Source organism: Tursiops truncatus, chromosome 9 (genome assembly GCF_011762595.2).
Source record: "Tursiops truncatus isolate mTurTru1 chromosome 9, mTurTru1.mat.Y, whole genome shotgun sequence".
NCBI classification, from domain to species: Eukaryota; Metazoa; Chordata; class Mammalia; order Artiodactyla; family Delphinidae; genus Tursiops; species Tursiops truncatus.
This window is the reverse complement of record NC_047042.1, coordinates 83,690,570-83,707,844: the sequence shown is the minus strand read 5'-3', so window position 1 is coordinate 83,707,844 and position 17,275 is coordinate 83,690,570. Positions and strand designations below refer to the sequence as shown.

The following is a 17,275-nucleotide window of genomic DNA, read 5'->3' as shown; positions in this document are numbered from 1 at the left end:
TTGATGGTACCATGTTGCCCTAGCACTACGCTGAGCTTGCAGTGGAAGTGGAGGGTGAGCCCAGAAGTTCCAAATTCTACTTCAACTTATTTGGGTTCCTGATGTCATGTCCATCTTCCCCTCTCTGGGCCAAGACCCAAGGAATGAGGGGACTGATGGGTTCCTTCTCAGGGATACAAGCACCAGCAAGTCTTGTCTCAACCCCACTGACCTTCCCCTTATCCTAGGCTCTTCCAGCTGGAAGAACACTTCACTTCCTCTCTCAGTAGGTGACAACTTCCCACTGTCGTACTCTAAGTTTGCTTCGCCTATGATTATAGTGAAACTTTTTGTCCAGGCTTCATGCTTTGCTCTTAGTATTTAAGAGTATTTGAAATTTGGAGCTTCTTTTACTTTCCCAACAAAGCTTTCAAGATTACTATTTAGTTATAGGCTTCAAAAGCTGAAATAGAGTCATTGTTTACCTTTGCATTCCTGCTATAACTATCATGATGTTTTTTGAGGCAAATGGATGCCTTTGGTTAAAAAGGTAATGGTCGCATGGAAGAAAATAAGAAAAAAAATCACATTAATATTTTTCAAAGCATATCTCCCTCTCACCAATTTTTAGTCTGGTTAAAGATTAACTTATTAGTTCTTGGGAATTCCCTGGCAGTCCAGTGGTTAGGACTCCGTGCTTTCACTTCTGAGGGTCTGGGTTCAATCCCTGGTTGGGGAACTAAGATCCCAGAAGCTATGTGATACAGCCAAAAAAAGAAAAAGCAAAATGATTAAGTTATTAGTTCTGAAGGTGTAACTAAGAGCAACCACTCCCATCCCCGACTAATGGGGTCCTTACAAAAGAACAAACTTATTAAATATAAGTAAAACAAAAGGGAGCTGAAGTCTATCTTCTGCAGACCCCTGGAATCAGGAAAAGTCCAAGGAAAAGGAAGGATTATAGTTATTACTGCTCCAAGCAGGATGTGTTTATGGCACAAATAGATGGCAGAGAGGGTATCAGCAGCATCCTGTCACCCAAAGAGTTTTGAGTCCACTTGTGCAGTCAAGGGTGGGACAGCAACTTGGTCAGTGGGTTCCAGCAGGGGTCAGCAATGGATTGGACTGGAATGCATCTAGCAGCCCCAGAGGCAGTGCTAGAGGCTTTCCTTCTGGGGCTGTGTGTATTCATGGCTTTTACCTAAAAGAACGAGGCTTTCATGGACCAGGACATACATTTCAACAAATATTTATTGAGCACTTGGAATGTGTCAGGCACTGTTATAGGCACTTAGGATACAAAGTGAATAAAACAAAGATCCCTGCCCTTATGATCTCATATTTTAGCAGGGATATAGAAAATAAACAATAAGTATATAGTATGTTAAGTAATAAAAGATATGGCGTTAACAAAAAGTAGAGCAGGCTAGGTAGGATCAGGAGTGCTGGGTGGGAGTAGGGGTTAGACTGAGGTAATCAACAGGGTGATCTGGATAGGCTTCATTGTACAAATAGGATATGAACAAAGACTTGAAGGAGGTGAGAAAGTTAGTCGGGAGCTATCTGAGGGGAAATTGTCCAGACAGAGGGAACAGCTAAAGAAACAACCCTAGAGGATGAGATCAAGAAACAGAAAGGAGAACAGGATGGCTGGAGCAGAATTATGATCAGAAGGAAGAGGGGATGCCAGATCATGTGGGTATTATAGCCTACAACTTTGGCTTTTTCTCTGGGTAAAATGGAGAGTCATTGAGGACTTTGAGCAGAAGCATGATATGATCTGCCTTATGCTTAAAAGGATCATTCTGACTGTTACGTTAAAGGGGCTCAAACAAGGTGATATGTTAGGAAGCAGTTTCGTTAATCTAGATGATGGTGGCTTGGACCAGAGTGATGGTAGAGGAGGTGGTGAGAAGTGGTCAGATTCTAATACATTTTACAGGAAAAGCCAATAGACTTTCCTAAAAGGTTGGCTACAGGGAGTGAGAATATGAGAAGAGTCAGAGTGATTCAAATTGCTTTGGCCTGAGCAGCTAGGAGAATGGAGTTACCATAAACTGAGTTGAGGAAGTCTAGATATGTGGACAGGTTTGTAGGGGAAGAACAAGTGTTTAGTTTTGGACATGTTGAGTTTGAGATGTATGTTAGACAACCCAGTGGAAATTTTGAAATAAGTCTGGAGTTTGGGAGAAAGGTCTTGGACTAGAGATTAAAAAGATGGGGGTTAACTGCATATTTAAAGCTCACAGTCTGAATCAGATCAACAAGATCAACAAGAGAATGAGTGTAGAGGGAGAAGAGAAGAAAGGCTAAGGCTGATCCCTGGGACAGTCTTAAAGTGAAGAACTGAGGGAGTTGAGGAGGAACCAGAAAAGGAGCTGAGAAGGCGTGACCAGTGAGGTAGGAAGAAAGCCAACAGCGTGATGTCCTAGAAGCCTAATAAAGAAAGTATCCAAAAAGGGAGTGGTCCACTTTGTCAGACGATCATGCTAAGTCAAGTAGGATGAAGGCTGGGGAGCTGGCCATTGGCTCCCGCCACTTGGCGGTCATTGGTGACCTTGATAAGAGCAGTCGTGGTAGAGTGGTAGGGGTCAATGCCAGATTGCAGTGGATTTAGGAAAGAACAGGAGGAAAGAACCTGGAGACCATGAGTACAGGGAACTATTTGAGACATTTTTCTGTAAATGGGAGCAAAGAAGTGGAGTGGAAATTGGTAGGGGAAAATGGGGTCAAGAGAACTGATTGCTTTTTTTTTAGATGGAAAAACAAACAACCAACCCAGCCTGTTTATATGCTAATGAAAATGTTCCAAGAGGGAGTAAAAAGTTGCTAATGCAAGACAGAGATGAGGGAGAACTTCAGGAGTGATATCCTTGAGGAGGCGAAGGCAATGGGATCTAGTGCACAAGCGGAGGGATTGATTTTAGCTAGGAACATGAATATGTAATCTGTGAAGCAGTTGGATATTCAGGTCTCTTCCCTAGTAAGGCCTGCTCCACGTTATAGTGACCGTTTAATTACTTAATTACCAGCACAAAATCTATGATGGGACATTTGCTTCCCCGATGAATTTTCAGGTTGGACAGTAAAAAGGAAAGTGTCCACCTAGAGTTTTGAGGTGTTAAATTCTTAGTTTCAAATCATACATACCTTTTTCCTTAGATTGCTAATATCACATAATTTCTCATCTCAGAAAACTGTTTTTAAGGCTGAGTGGGACATTTTGATCTCCTTTATAACTGGAATGACGGAGACAGATGGGGTCTTCTAGTCCTTTTTGGTGACATGTGGGCCATTAGCTATATTAACGTCTTTGCAACAGGCAATCTTGCCTTACTACCCTGAACACGTATTCCGTCGTACTCAGAGGACGACTATGATTGTGCTCAGAGTCTGGACTATCCTGATGTAGTTCCTAGGAACTATGGTATAGAGGTTGTTCTTGTACAATATGTACATCCAGAGGTTCAGAGACTGTTGTTTTTTTTTAAAAGACTCCACATTCTGCTAGAGTTCTTGGAGGCCCATCATCTAACAAGGAAGCCTCAAGGGAAAGTAACAGAGTCACTCCAGTCAGAGTAATGAAAACCTCAAGGCCAGAATGACAGTCCTCTCCTGTGTACTGACTTGGGTCCCTCCTGCTTCTTTGGCTTCCCACTCAAGGGAGCTCCGAGGTAGAAGACTGATGGCTGACTGACTGTGTATGTAAACAGGAATAAGCTGCAGGTCACTAGACAAGTTGACAAGGCACTGAATCTCCTTCTTGGAAAAAGACACCTTCAGGGGAAAATCTATTTGACAACAGACATTTGTTTTGTTTTGTTTTGTTTTTGCCGTTCGCAGGCCTCTCACTGTTGTGGCCTCTCCCGTTGTGGAGCACAGGCTCCAGACGCTCAGGCTCAGCGGCCATGGCTCACGAGCCCAGCTGCTCCACGGCATGTGGGATCTTCCCAGACCGGGGCACGAACCCGTGTCCCCTGCATCGGCAGGCGGACTCTCAACCACTGCACCACCAGGGAAACCCGACAACAGACATTTAATGCTCAGAAGTCAGGTACTGACATTCTGGAGCTTGAATATGTACAAATACCTCTGAATGGGCTCTAGATAAGGACATCATTGATACAGTCCTGCAAGAAAATTCTTCGGGAGATGGGAACACCAAGGAAAAGGTCTTGCCACACCACAGAGTAGTACAAGTCAGGAGAATTAATGCAACCATAGTTAAGTATGCTGAGAGTGTGTCACTGAGCATCACAAGTGAAAGGAGGGCTGCTGGTTGGAGTGGACAGAGATCTAGAGGAAAGCATGGGCCATATCAATGGCAGCAAACAATTGTGGTAGATGTTATATCTGAGCCAAGCTAAAGACCCACACAACAATCTCTGTGAGTCATCTGTAGCCAATCTTTTAAAGAGGCCATATGAGAGAATCAAAGAGATGTGTGGTAGGAAAATAACCTCTACTGAAGGCTATCAGGCACAGTTGATGAATTTTCCTTTAAAGCCACAAGGCATCAGATATTGCCATGTCATTTGGGGTCCCAGCAACAAACATCTGGCACATTCAGTTGGGTCAATCGAGGGAAGTTTAATAAAGGCACTGTCTTCAAAGGTGCGAGTAGAAGTGAAGCAAGTATCCTGCAACTAGTAACTTGAGGTACGACTCCTCGACTTGAAGGAGCAAGGGCAGGGGCTTAGCAGCAGGTTACCACACCTGAAGAAAGAGAAAGAGAGAGCTGTGTAGAGAGGGTTACCTGGCAGGTGCAATGTTCTTCAGTTAAGGGGTGAAGCCAGCTTGTACAAGCCTGCCAGGAGGGAACCAAGAAAAAATTACCCAGCTCTCACTCTTCTCCTTCCCATGGATCTGTTCTTACTTGCTCACCGTTGGCCAAACCCAGCTGGAAGCCAGACAACAAGACAGTATTTTGACTGGCTCAGATTTCTGAGGATAAAGAAGAGCAGAGAGAGGTAGAGAGCGGATATGGAGGGATATCAAAAGATATTCAGCAAAATATCAATAACTTTAAAGGGCTAGAGGAATGCCAGTAGTCCTTTTTTCTTTTTAACTTGTTTAGATGACAGAACAAAATATCTGTTCACTCAAAACAGGAGATCTAGACTACACATTATGGAACTCTATGTCTACGTTACATTCCTCAAGAAGAGCAGTAACTATCATGTGGTTAGCATAGCCAATAAGATCAACTTTGAAAAACATTACCTTTTACCAGTTTATGATTTTAATGCTCTTTTACCCTTATTACAGAGCAAGAGCAATACATTTCCATTGTAGAACATTTAGAAACACAGATAAACTGAAAAGAGAAAACAAAATTTACTGTAATCTCACATTTTAGCAGTACTAATATTATGGGATATGTTTCTTAAGTTTCTTAATCAGACCTTACATATGTATCTGTATACTTTTTAACTTTTTATTTTGACATAATTCTAGACAGAGAAGTTTTGTGTAGCAGTACGCAAAGTTGCCATGTACCCTTCACAATGATCGTCCAAATGTTAACCTTTTACCACATTTGCTTTATTCATCTCTCTCTCTGTGTATGTGCACGTGTGCACATATATACATACACAACTATAATTTATACACACATAAACATTTTTTTCTGAATCATTTGATAGTAATCAAATTTAAAATCTAACAGAAGCAAGTTATGCCAATAACCTCTAAACTATCAATATCCCCAAGTGTACTGGGAAATCCTCAAAATTAAGAGAACAATAATGATAACAGAATGCTTATCAAGGAATTGATCAGATCAGATCAGAACACAGTTATCCAGTAATTGAACACCCTCAGACCTTTGTAAATACTCTGCCATCATATTGCAATCCTGAGACAGGCTGTGAAGGGTCCTGTGTGACAGATGCCCAGCCATGTTCCTATTTATGGGAATGAGACTCTTTAAACCGGGTTAACCCAAGAGAAATATTAGAGGGCTCAGAGAGGGACCTCAGGAATTCACCTTTGAGCCAGATCATGGACAGCCAGGTAACTGATACTCCATTCCAAAGATTTTGTTGCTGGCATCCCATCTCATTTAGAGTGTATCATTGTGGAGAAGTCAGTTCCGGGTGTCCAACTGTAAATGCTTGCTATAGAAGATAGAGAAATTAGTCATTTCTGCCAGGACATAAGCTACTGCCCGACTGTGGAACCACTAGGGAAAGAAGAGGAATTACTTTCTGTTTCCTGTCAGGTCCTGATTTAAGGATAATATGTTGGGACTTTGTTAAATAATTTTTTTTCCAGCATAGCACATCACCTTGAGAATTGGCATAAAACAGAGCCAGATGCTAAAATGCCTTCCTGGATAGTTTTCTAGAGTTGGGCCTGTTCCCCTGAGGTGTACAGTTGAAGATATCAGATGGTCCAGCCTTCTAAAAGCCAAACAGCAAGAGGCTTAGCCACAGGGTCAAAGCACAGAACAGCAGAACAGCATTGAGTTGGATGTCAGTTGACAGGAGCCAAGAGAGTCCAACTCAGGCTTATCAAGGAGCAGCACTTGCCTATCTGATCCCAGACTTGGCCCTATTTTAGAAGAAAAATTGCATTATTTTCCTTATAAACTGACACAGGTTTCAGTTAATTTAGGAGACTGTCTCTTGACCAAAAAGAAAAAGACTATTTTAACATAGTAATTCCTTGCGGAATGATTTTCCTGAGGATGCCTACCAGTGTCCTATGAAGGAGGTTGGCAATTGGTAGTACAGGTGAATGTCTTCTTAGCCAAAGGACCGCCAAGGGACCTACCCTGTTCTTTGAGATCAGGAGGGAAAAATGGAGGAAAGATGGTATAGGAGGGCTAACAAGGAAAAGAGAAATCCAGGGCCACTCCCTCACCAAGTTCTCAGTTCCTGGAAGGAACTGCACGTGAATCTCTCAAATGCCTGTGGGCCCAAGAGTTAGCTGCAGAGGGTGGATGAGATTGGGGGCTACAGTCTTCAGTGGGATTAAGATGCACACATATATTAAAAAAATGCACACATATAAAAAGAATGTGATGGGAGGACCCCAGTTGGAAGGTAGCCAAAGGGACAGCTTGAGAACAAATCTTCTCTCAGTGGAGCCTGTTGAAACTACAACCTTGTCCACACTATGCCCATAGACAGTGAGCCAAAGAGAGACATAAACAATCTCTCTGTGGACAACCCAAAAGGTTCTACCCTTGCTATCCTTCCTCCCCACTCCATAGTCAGAGGGACATGCGCCAGGGAGAGAGGGATGAGAGCCAGACTGCTCTGAATAAGGGGTTTAGGGGAGACCTTAAAATCACATAGAAGATTTAAGTTGTGAAATGAAGAGCAAGGAGTCATAAGAACTGGAAATGACTGTTCTAATAGATGAATCGCCAGGAATTGATAGGAAAGGAAGTTTCAGAAGAGTGATTATGGCAGCCGCTAGGGGGATAATTAATTTTATACCCAACAGTTGAGATTCTTCTCCAAGACATTAAATTTAACATCCAGACACTTATACCCTCCCTCTCCTAAGACGCCTAGATTCCACCATACTCCTCCTCCATTTCTGCCCTCTTATTATAGCAGCAACATTATCAAGGATCAAATGTACACTAACCAACATCATAACCTCTCTTTTAATCTGTTTTCCCAGTGGCATGAGGAGCCCCAAATGGTCAAGAGGTAGCCTCAGCTTCTAATTCAATGGGACCATTGTGGGACTTTTAGTATTAGGAAATTTAAACAAGTGAAGCCCAAAGCAGTGGAGAAGGGAAATAAGAACTTTGTAAGTGATGTAAGAATCCCACTCCTCCAACATTTAGCCTGATCCATGTATTCTGGCTTTGGGAGAAACAGCCCCATATATAGTCCTGGTTCAGAACATATGCCCTGACAAGCATCCCTATCTTATAAGTGCTCTCAATCATATAAGGTCTCCCTGCTGACACCGAAAATGAATCTTCAAAAACCTTTCTACCCAGTGACTTCTGATGATGGTAAAACCAGGAGATCCCATGGTCATAATCAACCTTTTGCTCTATTACTTTTATGAAGTGTGAATTTCTTGGTCCAAAATAAAATTATACGAAATATTGTGTTAATGAATCAACGCTAAGTCCAAAAATGATGCTAATGGGAGAGAAAGGGCAGGCATGGAAAACAAATTCATATCCAGAATAAGTGTTTATTTCAGTATGGGGAAAGAGAAGTCCCTTCCATGACTGAAGAGATTCGGGGTAACTCATTTACCACCACTCACCTGAGTGTGAAGGTTCAGAGGTCATTACTGCTCACAGGTTGATAACCTGAAAAGAAAGAAAAAAATCATGTTATTGAGCCTATGTATAAACTTGAAATCTGCCACTATTTCACTTTGTTTATGAGCCCATTAAACAAGCTCTCAGTGCTGGGAAAGAAACCAACTGATATCTACAGGAGAGGTCATTTTATCTACCCGATAATTTAGCCATCTCTGCAGTAGGAGCATTTTGTTGAGCAGCCACAGGGGACATGGATATTCTTACACTCTGGGCTCATGCTGAGCTGTTCATTCATTCATTCTCTATCACTCAGGGTCCCAGCAGAAACAAATGGTACATGCAAATTAAGGTATTTCAAAGAGGTAACAAGGGTTATTTACAAAGCCATAGGCAGCATGTAGCACAAAGGACAGTAGAGTACCCTAGCACTGTTTCCACACCTAGACCCAAAAGCAGAGGGAAAAAAAAAACCCAGAAAGATAAAGTCATATAGAGAGGGCTACCTGGAGGAAAGCTGTGACATTCATTTGTGACAACCCAATGGGGAGAGTCAAGGGACTATATCATTTGACTTAAATGTCCTTCTTCCCTCACCTCTCTTCCTAGGATTCCTATTTACCAAACCCAACCAGCAGCCAGAGGACAAAGGATGCAGACCAAACAGGTCAGCCTCCCAGGGCAGAGAATAAGAAATGGGCAGAGAGGTGGAAAAGAGTAAAGAGTGGATCTAGAAAGTCACACAGGAGATATCCAGCACACATTAATTCAAAAATTATTATGTGCCAAACACTACTCCAGATGTTGGGAACAGAACAGCCAAAAAACAGACAAAAACTCTTAACCTCATGGAGCTCATAAAATATATAGTATGTAAAATATGCACAAGTACCAATAATAATGAGAAAATAAAGCAGGAATGGGATATAGGAAATATTGGCTGGGGAGGATTATCACAATCTTAAATAAGATGACAGATAGGGTTTCAGTTGAAACCTGAAGGAGGTCAGGAATTCATATCTGTAGATATCTTGAAAAGCAGACTATACATAGGGAATAGCAAGTGGAAAGGCTCTTGTGAGTACACGTGGCATATCTGAGAAACAAAGAGAAGGCTAGTAGGTGAGTTGGATTGAGCAAGAGGGATATAGTATTAAGAGATAATAGCAGAGAGGTGAAGGAGTAGTGGAGGCAGGGTGGAGACCATACCATGTATGTAAGGCTTTGTAGGACATTGACAGAATCTTGGCTTTACTCTGAGTGAGATGGGAAACAATTGGAGGGTTTTAAACAGAGGAGCAGCATGGTCTGACATGTGCTTACATCATTATTCTGGCTGCTATGTTGAGATAGACTGATGTGGAGAGGGGGGTCCAGGTTAAATAAAGGAGGCCAGTTAGGATAGGAGGATATTACAACAATTCAGTCACGGGACAATGATGGTTTAGGCCATGATGGTAGCAGGGACAGTGGGTGGTAAAGGTGACAGGATTTGCTGAAGTACTGGATATGGATGTGAGAGAGAGCGAGGAAGTTGACTCCAAGGTTTTTTTGTTACTGGAAAAAAAGTAATTGCTATTTACTGAGATAGAGATTGCAAGAAGTTTGAGTTTGGTGTATTTTTCCCTGGGTGGATTTTAGGAGCTCAGTTTTGGACGTGTTGTTTGACATCCCAGTGGAAATGTGAAGATGGATATATGAGTATGGATTTTAGGAGAGAAGGGGAGATTTAAACATGCATAGATATTTGTGTGCCATGTGTGCGGTGTCCTGGAAACCAAGGAGAGGTAATCAGCTATGACAAATGCAGCTGATAGTTTAAATAAGATTTGAACCTAAAATTACCATTGGAAGAAGCAATGCAGGTGACATTCATAAGAGCAGTTTTAGTAAAGTATGGGGATGTAAGGTGGTTTGAAGTGGGATCAAGAAAAATGGGAAGACAGGGAGCTATACTCAATATCCTATGATAGGGCTTCCCTGGTGGCGCAGTGGTTAAGAATCCGCCTGCCAATGCAGAGGATATGGGTTCAAGCCCTGGTCTGGGAAGATCCCACATGCTGCGGAGCAACTAAACCCGTGCACCACAACTACTGAGCCTGTGCTTTAGAGCCCACCTGCCACAACTACTGAAGCCCGCATGCCTAGAGCCCTTGCTCCACAGCAAGAGAAGCCACCTCAATGAGAAGCCCGTGTACCACAATGAAGAGTAGCCCCCGCTCACCGCAACTAGAGAAAGCCCGTGCACAGCAAAGAAGACCCAACACAGCCAAAAATAAAAATAAAATAAATTTATATTTTAAAAATCCTGTGATAAACCATAATGGAAAAGAATATAAAAAAAGAATGTCTGCATGTGTGTAACAGAGTCACTTTGCTGTACAGCAGAGATTGGCACAGCATTGTAAATCAACTATACTTCAACAAAAAAAGTAAAAAAAAAAAAAAAGAAAAATGGGAGGAGAAATATTGGAGATAGTAAATATAGACAAACCTTTCAAGGAATTTTGCTGAAAGGGAAGGAGAGGAAAGTGGGGTCAATATAAAGTCTTCTGTCTCAGTAAAGACAGAAGAAATTAAAAGTCTCTTTTTCAAACCTCATTGTCACCAATTCTCCAATCTTGGTCAATTAAAATTTGTCTCAGGGACTTCCCTGGTGGTCCAGTGGTTAAGACTCCACACTCCCAGTGCAGGGGCATGAGTTTGATGCCTTATCAGGGAACTAAGATCCCGCATGCTGCACGGTGCGGCCAAAAAAAAAAAAAAAATCTCAGAAATTAAGGTATGAGTCTATATAAGAAAAGCTACCAACAAAATTTACAACATCAACCTTATACCACTAGTCACCAAAAACATTTGATTTTTGATAAACACCTATTTATGATGAAAAAACCCTTAAGAAAACTAGGAATAGAAATAGAAGGAAATACTTCACCTTGATAAAGTTTATACGTCAAAAACCAACAGCAAACATAATTAATGGAGAAACTTTAGATCCGGAGCAAGATTAAGATGCCCCCATCTCTGCTATTATTTATACTCAAGGTCCTGGCCAACTTTATAAGGAAAGAAAAAGATGTAACTAGCTGAAAAACTGTCATTATCTGCAGATGATAGAATCATTGATCTAGAAGAACCAACAGAATCAACAAACTGTTAGAACTAATTTCTCTAAATCAATAATAACCAACTAGAAAATGTAATAAAAATAAAACACTATTCACAGTAGCAACAAAAACTGTGAAGTAACTAGGACTAAATGTAATCCAGTATGCTTAAGACTTCTATGAAGTAAACTTTAAAACTCTAGTAAAGGATATAAAGAAAATCTAAGTAAACAGTTTTACCTTCTTAAACGGTACAACTCCGTAGAATAATAACTTATTTTGGAAAAAACTAATAGACAATATAAAGAAGATCTAAATAGATTAAATGTCATGCTTTTGGATGGTACAACTTTATATTATAACAATGTTTCTCTATATTCATCTATAATTTTAAGTAATCCAACTCAAAATTGCAGTTGGACATTCTGAAGAAGATGATAAGTTGACTCTTAAATATGAATAAAAATCAACTTAAAAAATACGAGTATTGGGAATTCCCTGGCGGTCCAGTGGCTAGGACTCCGCGCTTCCACTGCAGGGGGCAAGGGTTAGATCCCTGGTTGGGGAAGTAAGATCCTGCATGCCATGAGGTGCTGCCAGAACAAAAAAAACAAACAAGCAAAAAATATGAGTATAGAGGTAGAATTTTCCATACCTGATATTAACAGAATTTTGGCGCTTAATACCTGATGAATAAATTTTTGGCTCAAGAACAAAGAGACCAGTGGAATAGAATAAAGAATTTAGAAACAAAAATTTATCAGAATCAAATGTATACTAAAGAAGGCTCCAAAAATTCATTGAGAAATGAAGATTGCTTTCTTGCTTGATTGATCAATTGATTTGTAGATGATGTTGAGGAAACTGGCTCACTCTGTGGAGCAATATAAACTGAATTATTACCTAACATCATCACTATATTGAGAAATACAAACTGGATCCTTACCTAACATCAAATACAAAGGGGTATTCTAGATGGGTTAAAGACTTAAAGGTAGGGGTAGGGGGAAAGTCACAGAAGAAAAATTCAGAGAATATATTTATGTCCTAGGAGCAGGGACAGACTTTTTTTTTTTTTTTTTTTTGCGGTACGCAGGTCTCTCACTGTTGTGGCCTCTCCTGTTGCAGAGCACAGGCTCTGGATGCGCAGGCTCAGCAGCCATGGCTCACGGGCCCAGATGCTCTGCGGCATGTGGGATCTTCCCGGACAGGGACACGAACCCGTGTCCCCTGCATCGGCAGGTGGACTCTCAACCACTGCGCCACCAGGGAAGCCCTGGGACAGACTTTTAAACAAAATTTAGAAAACACAAACCATGAGGCAAAATGCTGATGAATTTGATTACATCAAAATTAAAGCTTTCCAAAACTCCAATGAGGTACCACTTCACACTCACTAGAATGGCTACAATGTAAAAAAAAGTGGAAAATAATGAGCAAAGAGGTGGAGAAATTGAAACCATTGTACATTGCTAGTGGGATTGTAAAATGCTTCAGCCATTGTGGAAAATAGTTTAGCAGTTCTTCAAAAAGTTAAACATAGAATTACCATATGACCCTACAATTTCACTCTTAGCTATATATTCCAAAGAATTAAAAACAAGTGCTCAAACAAGTACATTGACATGCATATTCATAGCAGCCCTCTTCATAATAGCCAAAAGGTGGAAATAGCACTAATGTCCATCAATGGAAGAATGAATAAACAAAGTGTGGTCTACCCATAAAATGGAGTATTACTCAGCCGTTAAAAAAATGAAGTAGTAATATATGCTATAACATGGATGAACCTCCAAAGCATACTAAACGAAAGAAGTCAGACACAAAACGACGTATTGCATTATATGACCTATCCAGAATAGAAACATTCATAGAGGTCAAACAGATTGGTGGTTGCCAGGGCTGTAGGGGACGCAGCATGGGGAGAAACTGCTTAATACAGAAGGATTTTACTTTGGGCTGATGTTTGGAACTAAATAGAAGTAGTAGTTGCATGACATTGTGAATGAACATGTCAGTGAATCGCTCACTTTAAAATGGTTAATAGGGACTTCCCTGTTGGTCCTGTGCGTAAGACTGCGTGCTCTCAATGCAGGGGATCTGAGTTTGATCCCTGGTCGGGGAACTAGATCCCGCGTGCATGCCACAACTGAGTCCACATGCCGCAACTAAAAGAGAAAAGATCCCACATGCCGCAACGAAGACCCCGCATAGCCAAAATAAATAAATAAATATTTTTTAAAGATAATTAAAAAACCAAAATGGTTAATAAAAGTCTTGGTGGAAGTATTAAAAAAAAAAAGCTTTCTATCCAGAGAAAAAATTAATAGACAAATAATAGAATTAAAGAAGATTACTTGTACTCATAAAAACTGACAATGGATTGATATCTAGAATATACCAAAAAATTTTGCAAATGAACAAGAAAAAGAGCAATCGCAATAAAACAATGGGCAGAAGAAACCAAAAGTTGATTAAGGTATGAAGAAATGTTAACACTCATTAATAATCAGTGAAATGCAAATTAAAACAGCAATGAGATATTAATTTACACCTATCAGATAGGAAGAAAATTAGCAAGTTGAATGTGTACTAAGTATGTGTATAGGCGGATACATCTTAGATCATGTTCCACAGAAGCAGACGTTGAGATATGGACTTATTTGCCAGTGATGTAAACACTAAGGAAGTCTTCCCAGGATGAACTGGTAAGGGAGTGGGGAATACAGGACAGAAAAAAGAAACCGATGCAGCCAAAAATGAATAAATAAATAAATATTTTAAAAAAGAAAGAAAGAAATGGGACCTAATTAAAAGCTTTTGCACAGCAAAGGAAACCACCAACAAAATGAAGAGACAACTTCTTAAATGGGAGAAAATATTTTAAAATGATATGACCACTAAGGAGTTAATATCCAAAATATATAAATAGTTCATATAATTCAATATCAACAAACAAACAAACAAACATCCCAATCAAAAAATGGGTAGAAGATCTGAATAGACATTTTTCCAAAGAAGACATACAGATGGCTAACAGGCACAAGAAAAGATACTCAAAATCTTTAGGTTGTTTCCATGTCCTGGCTATTGTAAATAGTGCTGCAATGAACATTGGGGTACATGTGTTCTTTTGAATTGTGGTTTTCTCAGGGTATATGCCCAGTAGTGGGATTGCTGGGTCATATGGTAGTTCTATTTTCAGTTTTTTAAGGAACCTCCATACTGTTCACTCCACAATTGATATTGGCTCTATCAGTTTACATTCCCACCAACAGTACAAGAGGGTTCCCTTTTCTCCACACCCTCTCCAGCATTTAGGGTCTGTCATACAGAGTGAAGTAAGCCAGAAAGAGAGAAATATCATATACTAACGCATATATGTGGAATCTAGAAAAATGGTACAGATAAATCTATTTGCAGGGCAGGAATAGAGATGTAGATGTAGAGAAGGGACATGTAGACACGGGGTGGGGGAAGGGGAGGGTGGGACGAATTGGGAGATTAGGATTGACATATATACACTACCGTGCATAAAATAGATAGCTAGTGAGAACATGCTATGAAGGACAGGAAGCTCAGCTCAGTGCTCTGTGATGACCTAGATGGGTGGGATGGGGGTGGGGTAGGAGGGAAGTCCAAGAGGGAGGATATAGGGGTATACATATAGCTGATTCACTTTGTTGTACAGCAGAAACTAACACAACATTGTAAAGCAATTATACTCCAATAAAAAAAAGAAAGGCTAGCATCAAAAATTCTACAAATAACAAATGTTGGAGAGGATGTGGAGAAAAGATAACCCTTGTACAACTGTTGGTGGGAATGTAAATTGGTGCAGCCACTATGGAGAACAGTATGGAGGTTCATCAAAAAACTAAAAATAGATTTGCCATATGATCCAGCAATTCCACTCCTGGGTATATATCCAGAAAAAAAGGAAAACACTAATTCAAAAAGATACATGCACCCCAGTGTTCATAGCAGCACTATTTACAATAGCCAAGATATGGAAACAACCCAAGTGTCCATCAACAGACGAATGTATAAAGAAGTTGTGGCTTATATATACAATGAAATACTACTCAGCTATAAAAAAGAATGAAATTCTGCCATTTGCAGCAATGTAGATGGACCTAGAGGATATTATGCTTAGTGAAATAAGTTAGAGAGAGAAAGATAAATATTATATGATATCACTTATAAGTGGAATCTAAAAAATAATACAAATGAATGTATATGCAAAACAGAAACAGACTCATGGATATAGAAAACAAACTAGTGGTTACCAAATAGGAGAGGGGAGAGGGGAGGGGCAAATTAGGAGTATGGGATTAAGAAATACAAACTACTACATATAAAATTGATAAGCTACAATTATATATTGTATAGCACAGGGAATTATAGCCACTATCTTGTAACAACTTTTTTTTTTGGCCGCGCCATGTGCAGTTTGCGGGATCTTAGTTCCCCAACCAGGGATTGAACATGGGCCCTCGGCAGTGAAAGCACCAAGTCCTAACTGCTGGACCACCAGGAAATTCCCAACTTTTAATGGAATATAATCTGTAAAAATACTGAATCACTAAGTAGTATGCCTGCAACTAATATAATATTGTAAATGAACTATACTTCAATTAAACAAATAAAATAAGCCATTATTAATAAATTATAGCACCTTAAAAATAATAAAACACATTTTTTAAGTAGTATTGAATTTTGTGGAATGAATATAAATTTTTCTTAGATAAATAAGGATGGAAAATATTTTTATTGAATGATATAGTTCTATAAAATTGGTATTTAAAAGCAAGGAAACATTCATAATATTAACAAGCAAGATATTCTGTGGGATATATCTGCATATTCTTCTAGTAATTACCCTTAAAATTTCAATGTGCAGTTTTTACAAATTTAAGAAATATACTCCTGAACAGATGGAGTTAAAAAGGAAGACTGTTTACTTCTGAACTCTTCCCTGCCACTTTCCCTGCTATCAAGCAGTATTTTGGTTACATCTTGTCTTTTTGGTAACTATTCATTTTGATAGAATTTAAAATTTAGAGAAAAGTTGTAAGAATGGTATCTACCCTTAACCCAGACTAAACAGTTGTGTACATTTTCCCCCCTTTGCTTTATCACAGGTTTTCAGAAATTTGAGTATAATGTTTCTCAGTCCCATTTTCTTTTTGTTTATTCTGCTTTGGGTTTGTTGAGCTTCCTGAATCGGTTGATTGATATTTTTCTTCAAATTTGGAAACTTTTCAGCCATTATCTCTTAAAATATCTTCCCTTCCCCACTTACCAGGGCCTCCAATTACACATAGGTTAGACCATTTGATATTGTCCTACAGGTCATGAGGCCTTGTTTATTTTTCTTATGTATTTCATGTGTTCTCTATATGCTTCAGTTTGGATAGTTTCTTTTGTTATGTTGTCAGATTTACTGAGATTTTCTTCCTTTGTATCTAGTATGCTATTAAGCCCTTTAGTGTAATTAGATGTTGTATTTTTTTCCTATGGAACCTGTTAGACTCACGACATTCAGTGATAAAAAGCCATACAAGCATTTTTACTATGCCAAATATTCAAAAATTAGTGTTATTGAATGTTTTAATTGTGTGAATTTAAGTATCTGACCAAACAGTTTTTGAACAGGGTAATGTGTTTCTCTTCCATGTGTGAATATTTTCCCCTATATTAATTGAGGTTTTGATTGGGTTAGGTTTTAATCTCATATAGTGTATGCCTATATGTTTTTTCTTTTTTTAAATTGAGTTATGAAACTTCCCAGGAGAACTTCCAGAAGTCCTCATGGACCAACATAGAATCTCCTACATCCCCTAAAGGTTATCTGTGGGCCAACTCTAGCACCCCGTCAACTGGTGCCTCTCCCCTAAAGTCAAAGTCTCAGGTAAAAGTTAAAGTCTGTACGTGTTGAGGAGCT

At 39.6% G+C, this 17,275-nt stretch overlaps 1 protein-coding gene across 1 annotated transcript in view; it reads left to right on the top strand.

The window, feature by feature from the left end:
• Positions 1-2,482: 2,482 nt before the first annotated feature.
• Positions 2,483-17,275, top strand: part of TSGA13 (testis specific 13) — a 39,091-nt gene continuing 24,298 nt past the window's right edge. The window contains exon 1 of the mRNA XM_019923780.3: positions 2,483-2,563. Coding sequence (XP_019779339.2) covers positions 2,483-2,563 — 81 coding nt within the window. The remainder of the gene's footprint in view (positions 2,564-17,275) is intronic.